Below are 18,369 nucleotides of genomic sequence, written 5' to 3'. Positions count from 1 at the left end.
ACCCCACAACATGATGCTGTCACCCCTGTGCTTCACGGTTGGGATGATGTTCTTCACCTCCTTTTTCCTCCAAATATAACGATGGTCATTATGGGCAAACCATTCTATTTTTGTTTCATCAGACCAGAGGACATTTCTCCAAAAAGTACTTTGTCCCCATGTGCAGTTGCAAACCATAGTCTGGCTTTTTTATGGCCGTTTTGGAGCAGTGGCTTCTTCCTTGCTGAGCGGACTTTCAGGTTATGTCGATATAGGACTCGTTTTACTGTGGATACAGATACTTTTGTACCTGTTTCCTCCAGCATCTTCACAAGATCCTTTGCTGTTGTTCTGGGATTGATTTGCATTTTCTGCACCAAAGTACGTTCATCTCTAGGAGACAGAACGCGTCTCCTTCCTGAGCGGTATGATGGCCTGCTTGGTCCCATGGTGTTTATATTTGCGTACTATTGTTTGTACAGATGAACGTGGTACCTTCAGGTATTTGGAAATTGCTCCCAAGGATGAACCAGATGTGTGGAGGTCTACAATTTTTTTGAGATCTTGGCTGATTTCTTTTGATTTTCCTATGATGTCAAGCAAAGAGGCACTGAGTTTGAAGGTAGACCTTGAAATACATCCATAGGTACACCTCCAATTGACTCAAATGATGTCAATTAGCCTTTCAGAAGCTTCTAGAGCCATGACATAATTTTCTGGAATTTTCCAAGCTGTTTAAAGGTACAGTCAACTTAGTGTATGTAAACTTCTGAAACACTGGAATTGTGATACAGTGAAGTGAAATAATCTGTCTGTAAACAATTGTTGGAAAAATGACTTGTCATGCACAAAGTAGATGTCCTAACCGACTTGCCAAAACTATAGTTTGTTAACAAGAAATTTGAGGAGTGGTTGAGAAACTAGTTTTAAGGACTCCAACCTGTGTTGGTGTATGTAAACTTCTGACTTCAACTTCAACTGTAAGTGTAAAGGACGTCACGCTGCTTGCTTCGAGTACCCCTTTCTCCCGATTCGGCCCATACCTGGCACGAACTCGGGACCTCTGCCTCAAAAACACATGTGACCGTCCTCCCTCCAGCGTCTCAAATGAGGCGGCGCAAGCAGGACAGTTCAGACTGAGGAGTAGGTTTCACACATCCCCACGTGCTACACAAGCATATACTATAGCTGGACTATGTAGAGACCAACAAGCTCCTGGTCAACAATCCCTAAAAGGAAGAATAGGAGAAGGACAATGTTGCCCCAAGACACTGATCTAAGGTCAGTTTCACCATCCACCCTCAATGGTTCAAGGTTAGTACTCAGTTACAGTAAACTGAATCTAGTCCTGTATCTACATATAAGACCGTAGCCCAGAGTGTAGCCAAGAGCATATTCCCACATATCCCATTCTAAACAAGCGTCGCCAAGCTAATTGCTGTGACGCGCATGCTAACGACACGCCGGTGTCACCCCATGTGTGAGAGCCAGTCAGAGCACGGAGAGCACCTAGGATCCGCTCAGTGTAATCCCATTGGGCTCTTAACAGGACAGGGGAGGGAGGGCCTCTTACCCAATCACAGCACCATTAGCAGCCATTATAACACCCTGGCCACTGGGTTAATGGTTCCAGTTAGGAGTTACAGATCTAGAATCAGATTGCATGACCCCCTAATAACATCTCCCATGATGATCACAGGGTTAATAGTTGCGGGTGGAGGTGTATGTAACCACAGATCTAGGATCTGAATGCCCACCCACAGCAGCATTAACAGCTACTATAACTCCCTGATCACTGGGTTTATAGCTGCAGGTAGAAGTCACCCCCTAACCTAACCACAGATCTAGGATCAGATTGCCCAGGCTTTTACCTTGAGCAAATGGATGTCAGATTCAAATTCTGTTCACATGCATTTACCGTTTTTTTTAATTTTCCCTCCTTGTCCATTCTGTTGGTCTCTTTAGGATCGAGGAGGAGTTGGGGGATCAAGCTCGCTTTGCAGGCTATAACTTCAGAAACCCCACTGCCCTGTGAGACCAGACAGACCGACACATCGCCGCCAACCAGATGCACAGTTACTTGGAGACACAAAGACAGATGGACAGATCAAGATATAAAGAGACCGACCGACACACACAAACGTGCACATAGAGACACACAAGTGTAGATATGAAGCCTGAAGGGCGTCAAAGAGAAAATGAAACACACAGCGCTGTATACAAAAAAAAGCAACACTCCGACTGATGGCTGACAAGGACACACTAACTACAGGCTGACTGAGAATAAAAAGAACATGCGTTGTATTTTGCAGTTGTTTGCTCTCATTCACCCATGACGACCCAAAACGGCGCTCTCCCTCCTTCGTCCTCTTCTCCACTTTCCTTTCCTGGCTCTGCAGTCATCCCTCGTTTTTGTTGTTGTTTCTTGGTTACTTCAAAAGGCTCTCCTGGTGTTGCTATGTTTGCAGGAATTGGCCTGTTCCTCCATGCTTGTCCCCGTTTCTGCTTTCCTTTGGTTACCCTGGCAACAGAATTGCTGTGTTGAAAGACAGAAAGCCTGTCATGAAAGGACATGTGTGAAATAAAATGGTAATTTACAGTTTCAACCACACTGACATTCTCTTTTTTTGTATTAATAAAGTGTTTAACAAATCTAGGATCGGCTTACAACCGCCCCCGCTTTTGCTATACAAAAATGACAGATCAGCATTTGGGGGCAATCTCTTCCTACACACAAATGTAAATTACTGATGTTAAAACCTTTTCTGGTTCTACAACCAATGCACATTCTGTGTGCTGTACGTGTAGTTCCCAATTTACGGTGCTGGATGCCACAGTATGCTCCGACTATCCCACACACACACAACTTTCCCATGTAAATACAGAACAGATGACAAACACTTCCTGATGTTTGGCAAGTGAATTGATTATACCATTTTGTAAACTATTTAGCTAGTGTAAAGTTACTGTATCTTAGCTAACAATTCTAAAATATCAAGAAGGGATATTTCAGGATGTTAGCAATGAAGCCCTTTGAAGGGAGTTTGGGCTGCCTGTGTAAATGCAACCATTGGAGGTAGTTTCATGAGCAAATGCTAACTAGCGTTAGCGCAATGACTGGAAGTCTACAGGAACAGCTAGTGGTTCCCCAAAGACTTCCAGTCATTGCGCTAACCCTAGTAAGCATTTGTGCTACACTAGTTAGCAGCTTCCTTCAATCTGAACGCAGAGACATAAAAATGGTATCTACGAGTTCACCTCTCTGGGGAAGTAGACAAAATTCTCAAAGTATCCCTTTAAATTGGGTTGAATACACTTTCAGGATTACAAGACAACTTGCTAGTTACCTTGGAGGTTTCTCTGAGGAAGATATTTAACTTGTTACTCTGATCTTATAAGCAGCACACTGCTGCTAAATGAATATAGGAAAAACTAAAATCCTGATTGTTTAGAATGGAAAGAAGTGGAGGGTGCTCAACCAGGTGAGTAGAGGTGCAGACAAAACACAATCATTGTAAAGGTTCTGATGGAGGCATTTGATGGCTGAAACATCAAGCTTTTAAATTGTTTAAACAGAAATACATCTTAATAGTGAGTGATTGTTCCACCTTTTCCTTTTCAATCGTTTTGTTTATAAGAAAGGATTATCCAGTGTGCTTTTGGTGGATGGAAGGAGTCATTTCTACTAGAGTCATGCAGTAACTGGAGAGACTTCAGTTGGCTCTAATAAATGATGCAATGCCTCAAGGTCGACACCATGACAATAAAAAGCCACAGAAACGGAGGACAGACTCAAAGGAGGGAGAACACAGGCAAGTTCACAGCACAGACTAAACCATTTATTCAAGTAGTCTTCAGCCTTGTGGGTTTGTCTTGACAGTCTTTTGCTGGAAAAAGTTATTGACATGTGCTTCAACCAATAGGAGAGAAAGGGCAGGACTAAACCAAGCGCGTGCATGACTGCTTCTAGTGACTAATGCAACTTGTACAGTCACTAGCAATACACTAAGTACTGGTCCCTCTACAGTTGTGAGTGAACACATATCCAGTGTGGAACATCAAGTGCAGTGCTTATTAATATATCAGAAGAATACATTTTAGAATGTATACTGATATAGCAGTTGTTAGGAACTTGCATCCAAAGGGCCGTTCCAATGTAAAAAGTCCCATCCTCAACACATAGAATACCATCTGCATCAACCAATGGAGACTTTTACTGTGGCGGGCCTAAACTACAGTGTAGTACAAAGTGAGTCAAATAGTCCCTTGTTGACAGACACAAAAACACAGGTAAGACATTGTCACACAGAGACTCTGGGAAGAGGGACAGTCACAGAACACTACTAGCAGCAGGTTAGGTTGCTCTTGTGCGCTCTAGGCACGCGCGTTGATGATGTCAACAAACTCTGGCTTGAGGGAGGCTCCGCCAACCAGGAAGCCGTCCACGTCGTTTTGGGAGCCCAGCTCTTTGCAGTTGGCCCCTGTAACTGAGCCTGGAGGAGAAGGGAGGGACTTTGGATAAACAAAATAACTTCACAAGCATGTGTCTGTACATATATTATAAAAAAACTGATGAAATTCTTGCATAGCAAAGGTTTAGGAACACTAATTAATATCATTCTCAAGATACCAATGTACATACCCACCAAAGTAATGTTATACGTTATACATGCTCTAAACTCCATTTGATTGTCAGTGTTAATTGTCCCCATCTCTACTCAGCCTAATACATACTTTACATTTCCATTAGGAACAGTGTCTCTGGGGATTATCTCTTAGCTATCAGCAGCCTTGTAGAGAATGGAAGAGACCCTCTGATAAGATAAGGTTCCCAGCGCTGGGTACAGGGTGTCCCATACTGACCTCCGTAGATGATGCGGACAGAGTCGGCCACGGCCTCAGAGACGTTGGCCCTGATCCACTCCCTCAGTTTCTCATGCACCTCCTGGGCCTGGCGCGAGACGAGAAATACACACACACACACACAAATGTACAGTGTTTTTGGAAAGTATTCAGACCCCTGGACCTTTTCCACATTTTGTTACGTTACATTCTTATTATGAAATGTTTTTCCTCATCAATCTACACACAATACCTCAATGACAAAGCAAAAGCAAAAAAACAGGTTTAGAAATGTTTGCACCTTTATTAAACATAAAAAACAATTAACCTATTTACATAAGTATTCAGACCCTTTGTTATGAGACTTGAAATTAAGCTCAGGTGCGTCCCGTTTCTATTGATCATCCTTGAGATGTTTCTACAACTTCATTGGAGTCCACCTGTGGTAAATTCAATTGATTGGACATGATTTGGAAAGACACACACCTGTCTATATAAAAAGGTCCTACAGTTGACAGTCCATGTCAGAGCAAAAACCAAGCCATGAGGTCGAAGGAATTGTCTGTAGAGCTCCGAGACAGGATTGTGTCGAGGCACCGATCTGGGGAAGGTACCAAAAAAATGAATGCAGTATTGAAGGTCCCCAAGAACACAGTGGCCGTCAACATTCTTAAATGGAAGAAGTTTAGAACCACCAAGACTCTTCCTAGAGCTGGCCGCCCGGCCAAACTGAGCAATCGGGGGAGAAGAGCCTTGGTCACGACCTTTGTCACTCTGACAGAGCTCCAGAGCTCCTCTGTGGACATGAGAACCTTCCAGAAGGACAACCATCTCGGCAGCACACCACCAGTCATGCCTTAATGGTAGAGTGGCCAGACGGTAGCCACTCCTCGGTAAAAGGCACATAACAGCCTGCTTAGTTTGCAAAAAGTCACCTAAAGGACTCTCAGACAATGAGAAACAAGATTCTCTCGTCTGATGAAAATCAAGATTCAACTGTCCTGAATGCCAAGCATCACGTCTGGAGGAAACCTGGCACCATCCCTACGGTGAAGCATGGTGATGGCAGCATCACGCTGTGGGGATATTTTTCAGCGGCAGGGACTGGGAGACTAGTCAGGATCGAGGGAAAGATGAACGGAGCAACGTACAGAGAGAAGCTGCTCCAGAGCACTCAGGAGCTCAGATTGGGGTCAAGGTTCACCTTCCAACAGAACAACGACCCTAAGCACACAGCCAAGGCAACGCATGAGTGGCTTTGGGACGAGTCTCAATGTCCTTGAGTGGCCCAGCCAGAGCCCGGACTTGAACCCAATCGATCATCTCTGGAGAGACCTGAAAATAGCTGTGCAGCAACACTCCCCATCCAACCTGACAGAGCTTGAGAGGATCTGCAGATAAGAGAACCTCCCCAAATACAGGTGTGCCAAGCTTGTAGTGTCATACCCAAGAAGACTCAAGGCTGTAATCACTGCCGAAGGTCCTTCAAAAAAGTACTGAGTGAAGTGTGTGAATACTTATGTAAATGTAATGAGTTGTGTACATTTAAAAAAAAAAAAAAAATGTGCAAACATTTCTAAAAACATGTTTTCGCTTCGTCATTATGGGGTATTATGTGTAGATTGAGGGAAAAATATTTAAATCAATTTTAGATTAAGTCTAAAATAACAAAATATGGAAAAAGTAAAAGGGGTATGGATATTTTCTGAATGCACTGTATAGTAAATAGGTTCATGCACACTTGAACCAGATCTCTCTTGGACCGGGTCTCTTGAGAAATAGATTCTCTGAGACTATCCTGGATAAATAAAGATTGAAAAGGTCCAATGCAGCCATCTCAATATCAAATCATTCCTGGTTAACAATTAAGTACTTTACTGTGATTTTATTATTTAAAAAAAATTGAAAACAAACGTCTTCATAGCAAAGAGCAATTCCTCAAGCAATAATTTTTCTAGGACTGTCTGGGTGTGGTCTGAGTGGGGAGGGCAAAACCAATATGCATCCCCCCACAGAGCGGCTTGTAACTATTAAATAACATAGTAAAGTATGCACAACGTATGGAAATAAGTCAATATTGTTAAGAAACGGTGATGAGTCGTACCTGCTCGGGTGAGGCCGTCTTGCCGGTACCGATGGCCCACACAGGCTCGTAAGCCAGCACCACTTTGCTCCAGTCCTTCACGTTGTCTACAACACAACAGCTTATTATCAAGATAATGGACGGCACTGTATGTAGATAATGGTAAGATAATGATAAGGCAAGGTAGGTAAACCAATTTTTAGGTCTCAGGCAAGGGTTCCATTCATGCAACACCACCGTTTAGTGAACTACTGCCAACCCCTTTGACTACCTCCTGAATAACAGGCACAAAATTCCCCCAAATGTACCCTTTGAGACTAACATTTTCCACTTAAACCGAAATTGGAAGGTTTTGGAAAAAAAATTGGAAGGTGCGCAACAGTGCTATGCGGAGCTGGATAACTGAATCTAGAGTGGGTAGAAGAGATACAATTGAGCTTTCATGGACATTAAAAATACATTTTTTTTAAATCACACGGAATGATTCAGTGGAGAAAACAATGGGTATGTACTGTACATCATGTGCTGGTGTGGTGTATCACAAGAAAGATTACCGTGTTAGTCACAGGACTAACAGTCCTGTGACGCACATCAGACCCAGGGTTCGATCCCAGCTGTTACCTGCAATGGCCTGGGTCTGGGCGTACACCACATCCTCTGTGGTTCCAGCCTCCCTCTCCTCCAGCTTCTCTCCGATGCAGGCGATCACCCCCAGGTCACTCTCCAGGGCGTGGGCCACCTTCTGACCAATCAGCTCGTCGCTCTCCCCGAACACATGACGCCTCTCCGAGTGGCCCAGAATCACCCACTCCACACCACAGTCCTTTATCATCGCAGGGCTGAGGAAGCGAGAGAGGGAGACTCAATACATCCACTAATGGTAGATTTAATTGAAAATAGCACAAAGTACATTTTTGGTATCTCATATTTTTCTGGCAATTCTCACAAACATCATTGGGAGGAAGGATGTTTGAAATGCTTTATTACATTTGTATCAAACCATTTGTATTTTTTTTTAAATCATGATGAAAGTGGCCATTTTTGATTCTGAAATTACATTTTCACATTCATTTGTTCAATGTGGGAATTGTCAACTACCCGTTTTGATTGTGCTCATTTTAAAAGGTATTGTTTGGAACAATACACTCTACAGGTACATCCCATTTCCAGTGCGGGCTCTCTGCTAAGTCTGAAGGTATGATCAATGTTATGTGCACCATCAACACAGTGAATGGGAAAATGGATTCAAAAAAGGTAACTCCCTCTGCTGGTGACTTGCTGAATGTGCAATCCTAAAGGAGGGCTGTGAGCCAGGCCTTCCCGGGCCAAATGACCTATATTTTGGTGGCCTCTGGTACATTCTAATGCCTCGATTGCATCTGAAAAACACCGCAAAATTTAATACATTATCAAATGTACCATCCAGATTGGAAACAGTTGTGGCATTGTTTGTAGAAGGACATGACTTTACCATTTAAATTACAGGAAATGTATGAATTCAGTGTATTTGTAGTTATTTTGGATATTGTCTAGGCCTATATGATCAGGACTATTTTCTAAGTAAAAGCACATTAAAACATTTAAAGCTGCAGTATGTCACTTTTTTTGGCAACCAGACCAAATTCACATAAAAATGTGAGTTATAGATCTGTCATTTGCATTGAAAGCAAGTCTAAGAAGCGGTAGATGTGTTCTAGGTGCGCCATTTCCATGCTTCCCATTCGTACGTTTTTGCATCTTTAACTTGCGGTTTTGTACACCAGCTTCAAACTGAAAATACAATATTTTGGGTTCTGGAAAATATATTTCACAGCGGTTTAGATGGTACAAAGATTCTCTGCATAATGAGAGCTTGTTTTTGTCACAAACTGAAATTAGGCTAACTATTAGGATTCTAGCAGCCAGGAAATGCCAGATCGATTTCTACATATTGCACCTTTAACCTGTCTACTCTTGAGATTTTCTTATTTACAGTTTTACTGCAAAATATGAATAGCCACAATGCCTGCTCTTCAAATTATGAATAACAACCTAGTGTATGAACAAAATAATGTAAATAGCCAAGCAACAAGTCACTTTAGTAGACTTTTGGGTAAATTCAACCAACTTCACTCAGTGTGCACAGCACCCCAGGCACTGTTGCTGCGGTCCAGGCACTGTTGCTGCACGCCAGGTGGGATATATGGGACCCTACGTAGTTCCTGGCATAGAAATAAGAAACCAATCTTATTTCTATGGTTCTTTGTGTGATTAGCTACCACTTATGAAACAAACGGCAGAAATACTTTGTTGTTATGAAATCATAAGTCGCGCATGTGCTCATACTTTACTTTTTCAGTTCGCACACATCTATTTTTAATATTGTGAGTATAATGGTCGCACTGTAGAGCCCTCAAATTCACTAAACAGGTTGCAGGCAAACCATTTCATGTGGATTAATTACCTGACGCATGGGGAAAAAAAGTCACGACCGGGCAGATGGAAACATGAAATGCCGTTACAATTTTAGAAATGCCAACAGACATGGTGAAGGATCTGGTTTCTGTTAAATAAAATGAGCGAGAAATAGAGGTGGATATGCCTTTTTGCGCAAATATTGATGTAATAACCATCATGTCGAAGTAAACTAAGAGTCAAGAGCTCCTCCCACTAGGACTCAGGAAAAAAAAAAAAACATTTATTAGGCTACAGATTAAATAAGTCGTGGTCAACCTCACAGCGTGGTGAAAGTGCACGGTAATGAGCACGATGCTCCTTACCAATAAATATCCAGGGTCTTACTCTGGTGACATGATGATCCATGCTTGGCTGGCATTTGACAAATAAAAATGATCTCGCTCATATCCATAATTAAATGCCATCATGTAGAGTAGCCTACCCTCACTGTATCGGCCAGCTGTTGGCTAGAGAGCACATATCAAGACCAGAGTGAGCACATTCGCTACATAACGCAACATCTGTTGTGACGAAACCATCGGTAGAGTTGAAAATGCCACGGAAACCCATTTAACTGGTATTTTTCACATTCGGTACATAGGAATTTAACGGGAAAAATGTTTATGTGCACTACGTGTTCACGCACAGCCTTTTATCCGCAACAAGTCTGTTTGATGGAAACGCATCTCTGGTGGGAAAAGTAGCTGGGTGAAAATGAGTAATATTAATGTGAAAATATGGAGTATGTCTAGATTCAAAAATACATATGTCTAAAACTATAAGGAGTATAATAACGCCAAGATGTTGTCTGTATCATGTACGGTCCACAGAACATAGGATCTTACAGGACGCATGGTTAGGTCTAAATAGGCCAATTTCATTATGATACTTTTTTTTTTTCCCAATGAAGTTCCTTTTACAGGAACAACCAGGAACAATCTGAGAACCGAAAAATAAATAAATCGCCCAATAAGGAGGCCATCTTTAACAAGTTTTCTGTCACAGATTCTGTCTCAAAGTGGAAGACGTGTCGTCATACGCAAGTGTGGAGCCTTACCTGATCTCGCCAGTGAAAGCCCCCTTGGCGACTTTGTAGCAGTTCTGTGCGGCCACACCGATCCTGGCATCCAGGTTCGAGCGGGCAAAGTCGAGGTAGACGGTGGGAGCGCCACACACCACCTCTGTGTGAGTGTATAAGAGGGAGACAACGGTGGGGGTGAGGAGACAAGAGAGGGAGACAGTAGGAGGAGTTAGGAGAACATCAGAAGAAATCAAATCAAATTGCATTTGTCACATCTAGGGTTGCAAAGGGTTGGAAACTCTCCGGTATATTTCTGTAATTTTTCCATGGGAAGTTAAGCCCGGGTATTTTGCTTAAATTCATAAAAGAAGTTTGCTTATAACAGTGAACCTTTTTTGTGGGATACACTTAAGGAAATTCTAGGTCTTGTGGTATATTTTGGTTAAACTATCCCCAATTAAATGGAATTGCAACCCTCTGCATGCACAGTGCATTCTTCCATCACATGTACAGCTGATTCTCAAAATCTTGCACACTAATGAGATGCTATTGAGCCCACACTACTATACTGTCTGAGCCAAGGACCACATGCTTTCTGGTAAGTTTTGATTACAATACTGGGTGGGGTGAATATACACTGCTCAAAAAAATAAAGGGAACACTTAAACACAATGTAACTCCAAGTCAATAACACTTCTGTGAAGTCAAACTGTCCACTTAGGAAGCAACACTGATTGACAATAAATGTCACATGCTGTTGTGCAAATGGAATAGACAACAGGTGGAAATTATAGGCAATTAGCAAGACACCCCCAATAAAGGGGTGGTTCTGCAGGTGATAACCACAGACCACTTCTCAGTTCCTATGCTTCCTGGCTGATGTTTTGGTCACTTTTGAATGCTGGCGGTGCTTTCACTCTAGTGGTAGCATGAGATGGAGTCTACAACCCACACAAGTGGCTCAGGTAGTGCAGCTCATCCAGGATGGCACATCAATGCGAGCTGTGGCAAGAAGGTTTGCTGTGTCTGTCAGCGTAGTGTCCAGAGCATGGAGGCGCTACCAGGAGACAGGCCAGTACATCAGGAGACGTGGAGGAGGCCGTAGGAGGGCAACAACCCAGCAGCAGGACCGCTACCTCCGCCTTTGTGCAAGGAAGAGCAGGAGGAGCACTGCCAGAGCCCTGCAAAATGACCTCCAGCAGGCCACAAATGTGCATGTGTCAAATGTGCTCAAACGGTCAGAAACAGACTCCATGAGGGTGGTATGAGGGCCCGACGTCCACAGGTGGGGGTTGTGCTTACAGCCCAACACTGTGCAGGACGTTTGGCATTTGACAGAGAACACCAAGATTGGCAAATTCGCCACTGGCGCCCTGTGCTCCTCACAGATGAAAGCAGGTTCACACTGAGCCCATGTGACAGACATGACAGTCTGGAGACTCCTTGGAGAATGTTCTGCTGCCTGCAACATCCTCCAGTATGACCGGTTTGGCGGTGGGTCAGTCATGGTGTGGGGTGGCATTTCTTTGGGGGGCCGCACAGCCCTCCATGTGCTCGCCAGAGGTAGCCTGACTGCCATTAGGTACCGAGATGAGATCCTCAGACCCCTTGTGAGACCATGTTCTGGTGCGGTTGGCCCTGGGTTCCTCCTAATGCAAGACAATGCTAGACCTCATGTGGCTGGAGTGTGTCAGCAGTTCCTGCAAGAGGAAGGCATTGATGCTATGGACTGGCCCGCCCGTTCCCCAGACCTGAATCCAATTGAGCACATCTGGGACATCATGTCTCGCTCCATCCACCAACGCCACATTGCACCACAGACTGTCCAGGAGTTGTAGGATGCTTTAGTCCAGGTCTGGGAGGAGATCCCTCAGGAGACCATCCGCCACCTCATCAGGAGCTTGCCCAGGCTTGTAGGGAGGTCATACAGGCACGTGGAGGCCACACACACTACTGAGCCTAATTTTGACTTGTTTTAAGGAGATTACATCAAAGTTGGATCAGTCTGTAGTGTGGTTTTCCACTTTAATTTTGAGTGCGACTCCAAATCCAGACCTCCATGGGTTGATAAATTTGATTTCCATTGATAATTTGTGTGATTCTGTTGTCAGTACATTCAACTATGTAAAGAAAAAAGTATTTAATAAGAATATTTCATTCATTCAGATCTAGGATGTGTTATTTTAGTGTTCCCTTTCATTTTAAAACATTTATCTTACAAAGGAGTTGTTTAATCTAACTGCTTAACTATTTATCTGTACACAGAATAGTGTAAATGTTTAAACTTCTTTTTCTAATGTTTACAGGAAAATGCCACGGGCACTATCTGATGTGTGGAGACATTTCACTGCAGCCAATGTAGAAGAAAAAGTTGTGTACATTTGCAAATACTGTGCCAAATCATATGTGAAGAATGCAACAAAGATGCAGAATCATCTGGCCAAGTACATAAAGTTCCTTCAGCGCTCACAACAAGTAACCTCTGACAAAAGTCCCTCTACTTCTATTCGAGGTGAAAATTATTAATCAGACACCTTATCGATAGCAACAGCTCATGGTCCTCCTGAAATCAGAAGTTTTTTTTGACTCAATGGAGGAATGTAGTCAGATAAATACTAATGAATGTCTTGCTCAAGCTGTGTATGCAACTGGTTGACATTGATGCTCACAGACAATGTGTATCGGAAGAGATTTTTTTATGTTCTTCGCCCAGCATACACCCCTCCAATCAGACATGCTTTATATACTAATTTGCTGGATGCAGAGTTCAAGTGAAGATCAAGCAAATCATTGAGAAAGCAGACTATTGCAAAAACTGCAGTTCTGAAATGCATCAAAAAGCGTGAAGACTTCTGCCTGAAGTCCATATACGCCGCAGCGTACATGTTGGACCCAAGAATGCTGGCAAGAGCATCCTGTCTGGTGCATAGATAAACAAGACCTATGGTGTCATCACTACCGTGTCTGGCCACCTTGGCTTGGAAGAGGGCAAGTTTCTTGGCAGTCTGACGAAGTACACTTCCAACCAAGGTCTTTGGGATAGAGATGCAATATGGCAGTCGTGCCAACATATCTCATCAGCCACCTGGTGGAAGGGCCTTTGTGAATCTTAGGCTCTTTCTCCTGTTGCCTCCATCATCATCCAAATCCCACCAATATCAGCCACCTCAGAGTGCAACTGGTCCTTGTTTGGGAACACACACACACCAAAGCATGCAACAGGCTGACCAATACAAGGGTTGAAAAATTGATGAAAAAGAAAGTGACAGTGAAAATGAGGCCTTAGAGTCTGATGTTCAAGAGGTAGACATTGAGGAGGTCCAGGGAGAAGACATGGAAGCCTGAGAGGAAGATAACCAAAGCTTTAGTTTCTAGACTATCATTTTACAGATGCATGTTGAAAACGTTTTTGGGAGATGCGTTGGATCATTGGGGATCATTCAATATTCCCTTTCTTTTGTTGTTCAGTGAAATCATCCCATATGAAGAGTCAACTAATTTAATTAAAGTTCAATTCGTAACTAAATTGTTATTTATATTGGAAGGACTTAAACATTTACAATTATGTCTACTTAAGGTAAAAGGTTTATGTTTCTGTCTCTTTATGATATGGTAAATATGTCCAATGCAAAATAAATCTACATTTAAAATGGTATTAATTTGCATTTATTCCCATAGAAAGTTTCTACCTCTGAATATTCCACAAATGTGCAACCCTAGTGATGTCACAAAGTATTTGCATAAAGTTCAGCTTTCCCCAACTTTGGTCCAACCCAGTTCACGTCCCTTGCCCATGCTCGCGTCGCCCAAACAGTCCTCCGCCCACTTCGCTTGGAAATGAAGGGCTTTCCATAGTTTCATCGCCCACATAGTCATCAGTTGAGAGGCACTTTAAAAGCCAATTCATCCTTGCCCCAGAAATGCAATCTGTAGGCTGCGTACAGAGGGTGTGATGCAATCGCAGAGCCTCCGGAGGCCAAACGGAGCTCCGTACCGCATCGTTGTACGCCTCCCAAATGTTTTGACTATGCGGAGGGCACCTTATAGCTTCGCATTGACATGACTGGTTGACGGTAGGTGGGGGCTGGAGGTCCTGTATAAACACAAACTCACCTAGACAACTTCTTTCACAACAGCTCTGCAAAGCTTTCTTCGTGTCCAACAAGTTTCTCTGCCCTTAACCTTGTTCTGAACACCTCCAAAACAAAGGTCATGTGGTTTGGTAAGAAGATTGCCCCTCTCTCCCCACAGGTGTTATTACTACCTCTGAGGGTTTAGAGCTTGAGGTGGTCACCTCATACAAATACTTGGGAGTATGGCTACACGGTGCACTGTCCTTCTCTCAGCACATATCAAAGCTGCAGCCTAAAGTTCAATCTAGACTGTTTCTTCTATCGTAATCGCTTCTCTTTAACCCCAGCTGCAAAACTAACCCTGATTCAGATGACCATCCTACCCATGCTAGATTATGGAGACGTAATTTCTAGATCGGCAGGTAAAGGTGCTCCCGAGAGGCTAGATGTTCTTTACCATTTGGCCATCAGATTTGCCACCAATGCTCCTTATAGGACACATTACTGCACTCTATACTCTTCTGTAAACTGGTCATCTCTGTATACCCGTCACAAGACAAACTGGTTGTTGCTTATTTATAAAATCCTCTTAGGCCTCATCCCCCCCTATCTGAGATATCTACCGCAGCACTCATCCTCCACATAGACAAGCAACCCCGGGATGTAGGTGCTTCTGTTCTGTCAGTCACATTCTGTTAAAAGGTCCCCAAAGCACCCACATCCCGGGGTTGCTTGTCTATTCAGTTGGCTGCAGCTAGTGGCTGGAACAAGTTGCAACAAACACTCAAACGGGACAGTTTTATCTCAATCTCTTCATTCAAAGACCCAATCATGGACACTGTTACTGACAGTTGTGGCTGCTTTGCATGATGTACTGTTGTCTCTACCTTCTTGCCCTTTGTCTGTGCCCAACAATGTCTGTTTTGTGCTGCTACCATGTTGTGCTGCTACCATGTTGTCATGTTGTGCTGCTACCATGCTGTGTTGTCATGTGTTTCTGCCATGTTATGTTGCGGTCTAATGTCTCTCTTTATGTAGTGTTGCATTGTCTCTTGTCGTGATGCGTTTTAAATAAAAAAATATAGGACAAAAGAGGCCTTTTGGTAGGCTGTCATTGTAAATAAGAATTTGTTGTTAACTGACCTACCTAGTTAAATTATTATTATTATTTTTTTTTTAAGAAGTATGAAAGCCCTGACTTCTGCAGAGGCTGTATATTCTGTACGGCCACTTCTGTACGGGTGATGATTTAACAAAAGCGCATTTGCGAAAAAAACACAATCATTGCACAAATGTACCTAACCATAAACATCAATGCATTTTTTAAAATCAATACACAGAAGTATGTTTTTTTAAACCTGGATATTTAGTTAAGAAATTCATGTTAGCAGGCAATATTAACTAGGGAAATTGTGTCCCTTCTCTTGCATTCAGTGCAAGCAGAGTCAGGGTATATGCGACCATTTCTTCCTAACAAAGACCATAATTAATTTGCCAGATTTTTACATAATTATGACATAACATTGAACAGCAATATTTAGACTTAGGGTTGCCACCCGTTCGATAAGATACGGAACGGTTCCGTATTTCACTGAAAGAATAAACGTTTTGTTTTTGAAATTATAGTTTCCGGATTTGACCATATTAATGACCTAAGGCTCGTATTTCTGTGTTTATTGTATTTCTGTGTTTATTATATTATAATTAGGTCTATGATTTGATATGTGATAGCAGTCTGAGCGGTGATAAGCAGCAGCAGGCTCGTAAGCATTCATTCATACAACACTTTACTGCGTTTGCCAGCAGTGTTTAGCAATGCTTGAAGCACAGCTCTGTTTATGACTTCAAGCCTATTAACTCCAGAGATTACGCTGGCAATACTAAAGGGCCTATAAGAACATCCAATAGTCAAGGTATATGAAATACAAATGGTATAGACAGAAATAGTCGACGCGTCATAATTCCTATAATAACTACAACCTAAAACTTCTTACCTGGGAATATTGAAGAACTGGGAATATTGAACCACCAGCTTTCATATGCTCTCACATTCTGAGCAAGGAACTTAAACGTTATCTTTTTTACATGGCACATATTGCACTTTTACGTACTTCTTCAACACTGTGTTTTTGCATTATTTAAACCAAATTGAACATGTTTCCCTATTTATTTGAGACTAAATTTGATTTAAGTTTTTTTTTTTTTTTTTTTTTTAAGTGTTCCTTGTTCATTCAGTATCGTTGTAATTGTCATTATTACAAAATATATATATATATATATATATATATATATATATATATATATATATATATATATATATATATATATATATATATAGCTCAATAAACCGGTATCAGCATTAAAATCATAATCGGTCAACCTCTAGATTTTAGTCTTCATGGCCAACAATGACATACATTTTTTTTTTAATTAAATCTGAAAACATGGGGACCCATGAAAAATCACCCGCGGGCCAAATTCGGCCCACCAGTTGGGGAACCCTGGCCTATCCCATAAACACTGGCCAAGCATAAGGTTTCTTTGCAAGTGACAGATGATTAGGACTGTGGTCAAATTGACTCAGGACCAGTGTTCAGCCAGTCACTCTCAAGTCAAAAGGCATTACAGACAAGCAGGCTTATTGGGAATTCAAAGCCCAGGTGTCATCGATGCACTCAGATATGATAAACTATGCTCAGGCCAATGAGCACAGCTTGCGCTAGGCCAACAACCCTGCATGGATGGAGCGGTCAAAATATACATGTCACGAAACTACAATGTTATGGTGTCGTTTGACGCATAGTGTTAAAAAAATATTTCACATTTACTCTTTACATGCAAGTATTGGATATTGGTATCAGTCAGAATGAACTGTAAACAACGTATTAGGGTTAATTCTAGACAAGATACTTTGAGACAAAAAAACATTGTATACCGGTTTCATCGTGGAGGCTTGCGGTGTTCAGGGTCGTTATGAGGTCGCCCAGGCTTTTCTTGTCACCGTTCATCTTCCAGTTTCCTCCTACGAAAAATGTTCTGGACGACATGATGGCTGGGCGGTAGATGATACTAGAAAAACGACGACACGGGCCTAGGAGGTGATGCTTTTGATACGAACAGCGGGCAAACGGAAGCTGTCTTTTTCTTCTTCTTTGGGATTGGTTTGCGGATCGCATCCAATTTAAAGGTGCATACACCGCCACCTACTGTACCAAAGTGTGAGGCCAGTCAAATTAATTTAATTATTCCTGTCCCTAAAAGGAAAAACTTGCCCCAACAACTAACCCTACACCTAAATAACACTATTTCATAAAAATACAAATCACCTCTTCTGCAATAAAATACTTACATGTAAACAGGTAGCCTATTTTACTGCAGCTACCACCTACACTAAAACCCACCACCCCCATTCCATTACCTTTACACTATCTGCTTCTGCACCATGCCAACGGCCTGGGAGGATGGGAAACTACCCCTCAACACACCCTGTAACTCTTCTGATGTCAAATCTCATATACCCCAGCTGCCACCACAACATCTTTTCTCTGTGATTGCTATGAACGCTAAGAAGCCAACTTTACTGAAGCATAACTCACTCGTTACCCTATCCCTCAAATCTACTACTCAATAGGATCCCTCACCCTTGACCCATCCTGCTCTACTTTCTTCACTGCATCAGCCTTCAACATCCTCTGCACTACTCTGACTCTGGCCACTTCAACCTTCCTCTCTCGCACCGGACACTTTGGAACCCCAGAAACATGAGCACCCCTACCCCCGTCTTCTTCTTCTTCTTTTTCTTCTTCTTCTTCTATGATATAATGGGGCTTTGCAAACAAACGTCAAAGGTGCCACCTAATGTGCTGGAGTGTGTGGTCAATCACGGTTGACAACACTTCTAACTCAGTACTTCTGAGAAAATAAAAAAGAGTCCT

The 18,369-nt window shown here is 42.5% G+C and overlaps 2 protein-coding genes across 5 annotated transcripts in view; one reads left to right on the top strand and one right to left on the bottom strand.

Moving 5' to 3' along the window:
- LOC112264817 (gamma-enolase) overlaps positions 1-2,585 on the top strand; it is a 33,612-nt gene extending 31,027 nt beyond the window's left edge. For all 4 annotated transcript variants that reach the window (XM_024441670.2, XM_024441671.2, XM_024441672.2 and 1 more), the window contains one exon: positions 1,945-2,585. In XM_024441670.2, the coding sequence (XP_024297438.1) occupies positions 1,945-2,014 (70 nt within the window). In that variant the 3' untranslated portion in view covers positions 2,015-2,585. The remainder of the gene's footprint in view (positions 1-1,944) is intronic.
- Positions 2,586-3,796: 1,211 nt separating this feature from the next.
- On the bottom strand, positions 3,797-17,593 carry LOC112264816 (triosephosphate isomerase A). The gene is made up of 6 exons (XM_024441669.2): positions 17,370-17,593; positions 10,398-10,521; positions 7,526-7,743; positions 6,926-7,011; positions 4,843-4,930; positions 3,797-4,472 (listed from the first exon to the last, which is right to left on the bottom strand). The coding sequence occupies exons 1-6, from the start codon at positions 17,479-17,481 to the stop codon at positions 4,354-4,356; spliced, it is 747 nt and encodes a 248-aa protein (XP_024297437.1). The 5' UTR covers positions 17,482-17,593; the 3' UTR covers positions 3,797-4,353.
- Positions 17,594-18,369: the final 776 nt, after the last annotated feature.

Source organism: Oncorhynchus tshawytscha, linkage group LG13 (genome assembly GCF_018296145.1).
Source record: "Oncorhynchus tshawytscha isolate Ot180627B linkage group LG13, Otsh_v2.0, whole genome shotgun sequence".
Taxonomy (NCBI): Eukaryota; Metazoa; Chordata; class Actinopteri; order Salmoniformes; family Salmonidae; genus Oncorhynchus; species Oncorhynchus tshawytscha.
Note: the sequence above shows the minus strand (reverse complement) of the source record. Positions and strands in the feature narration are given on the sequence as shown.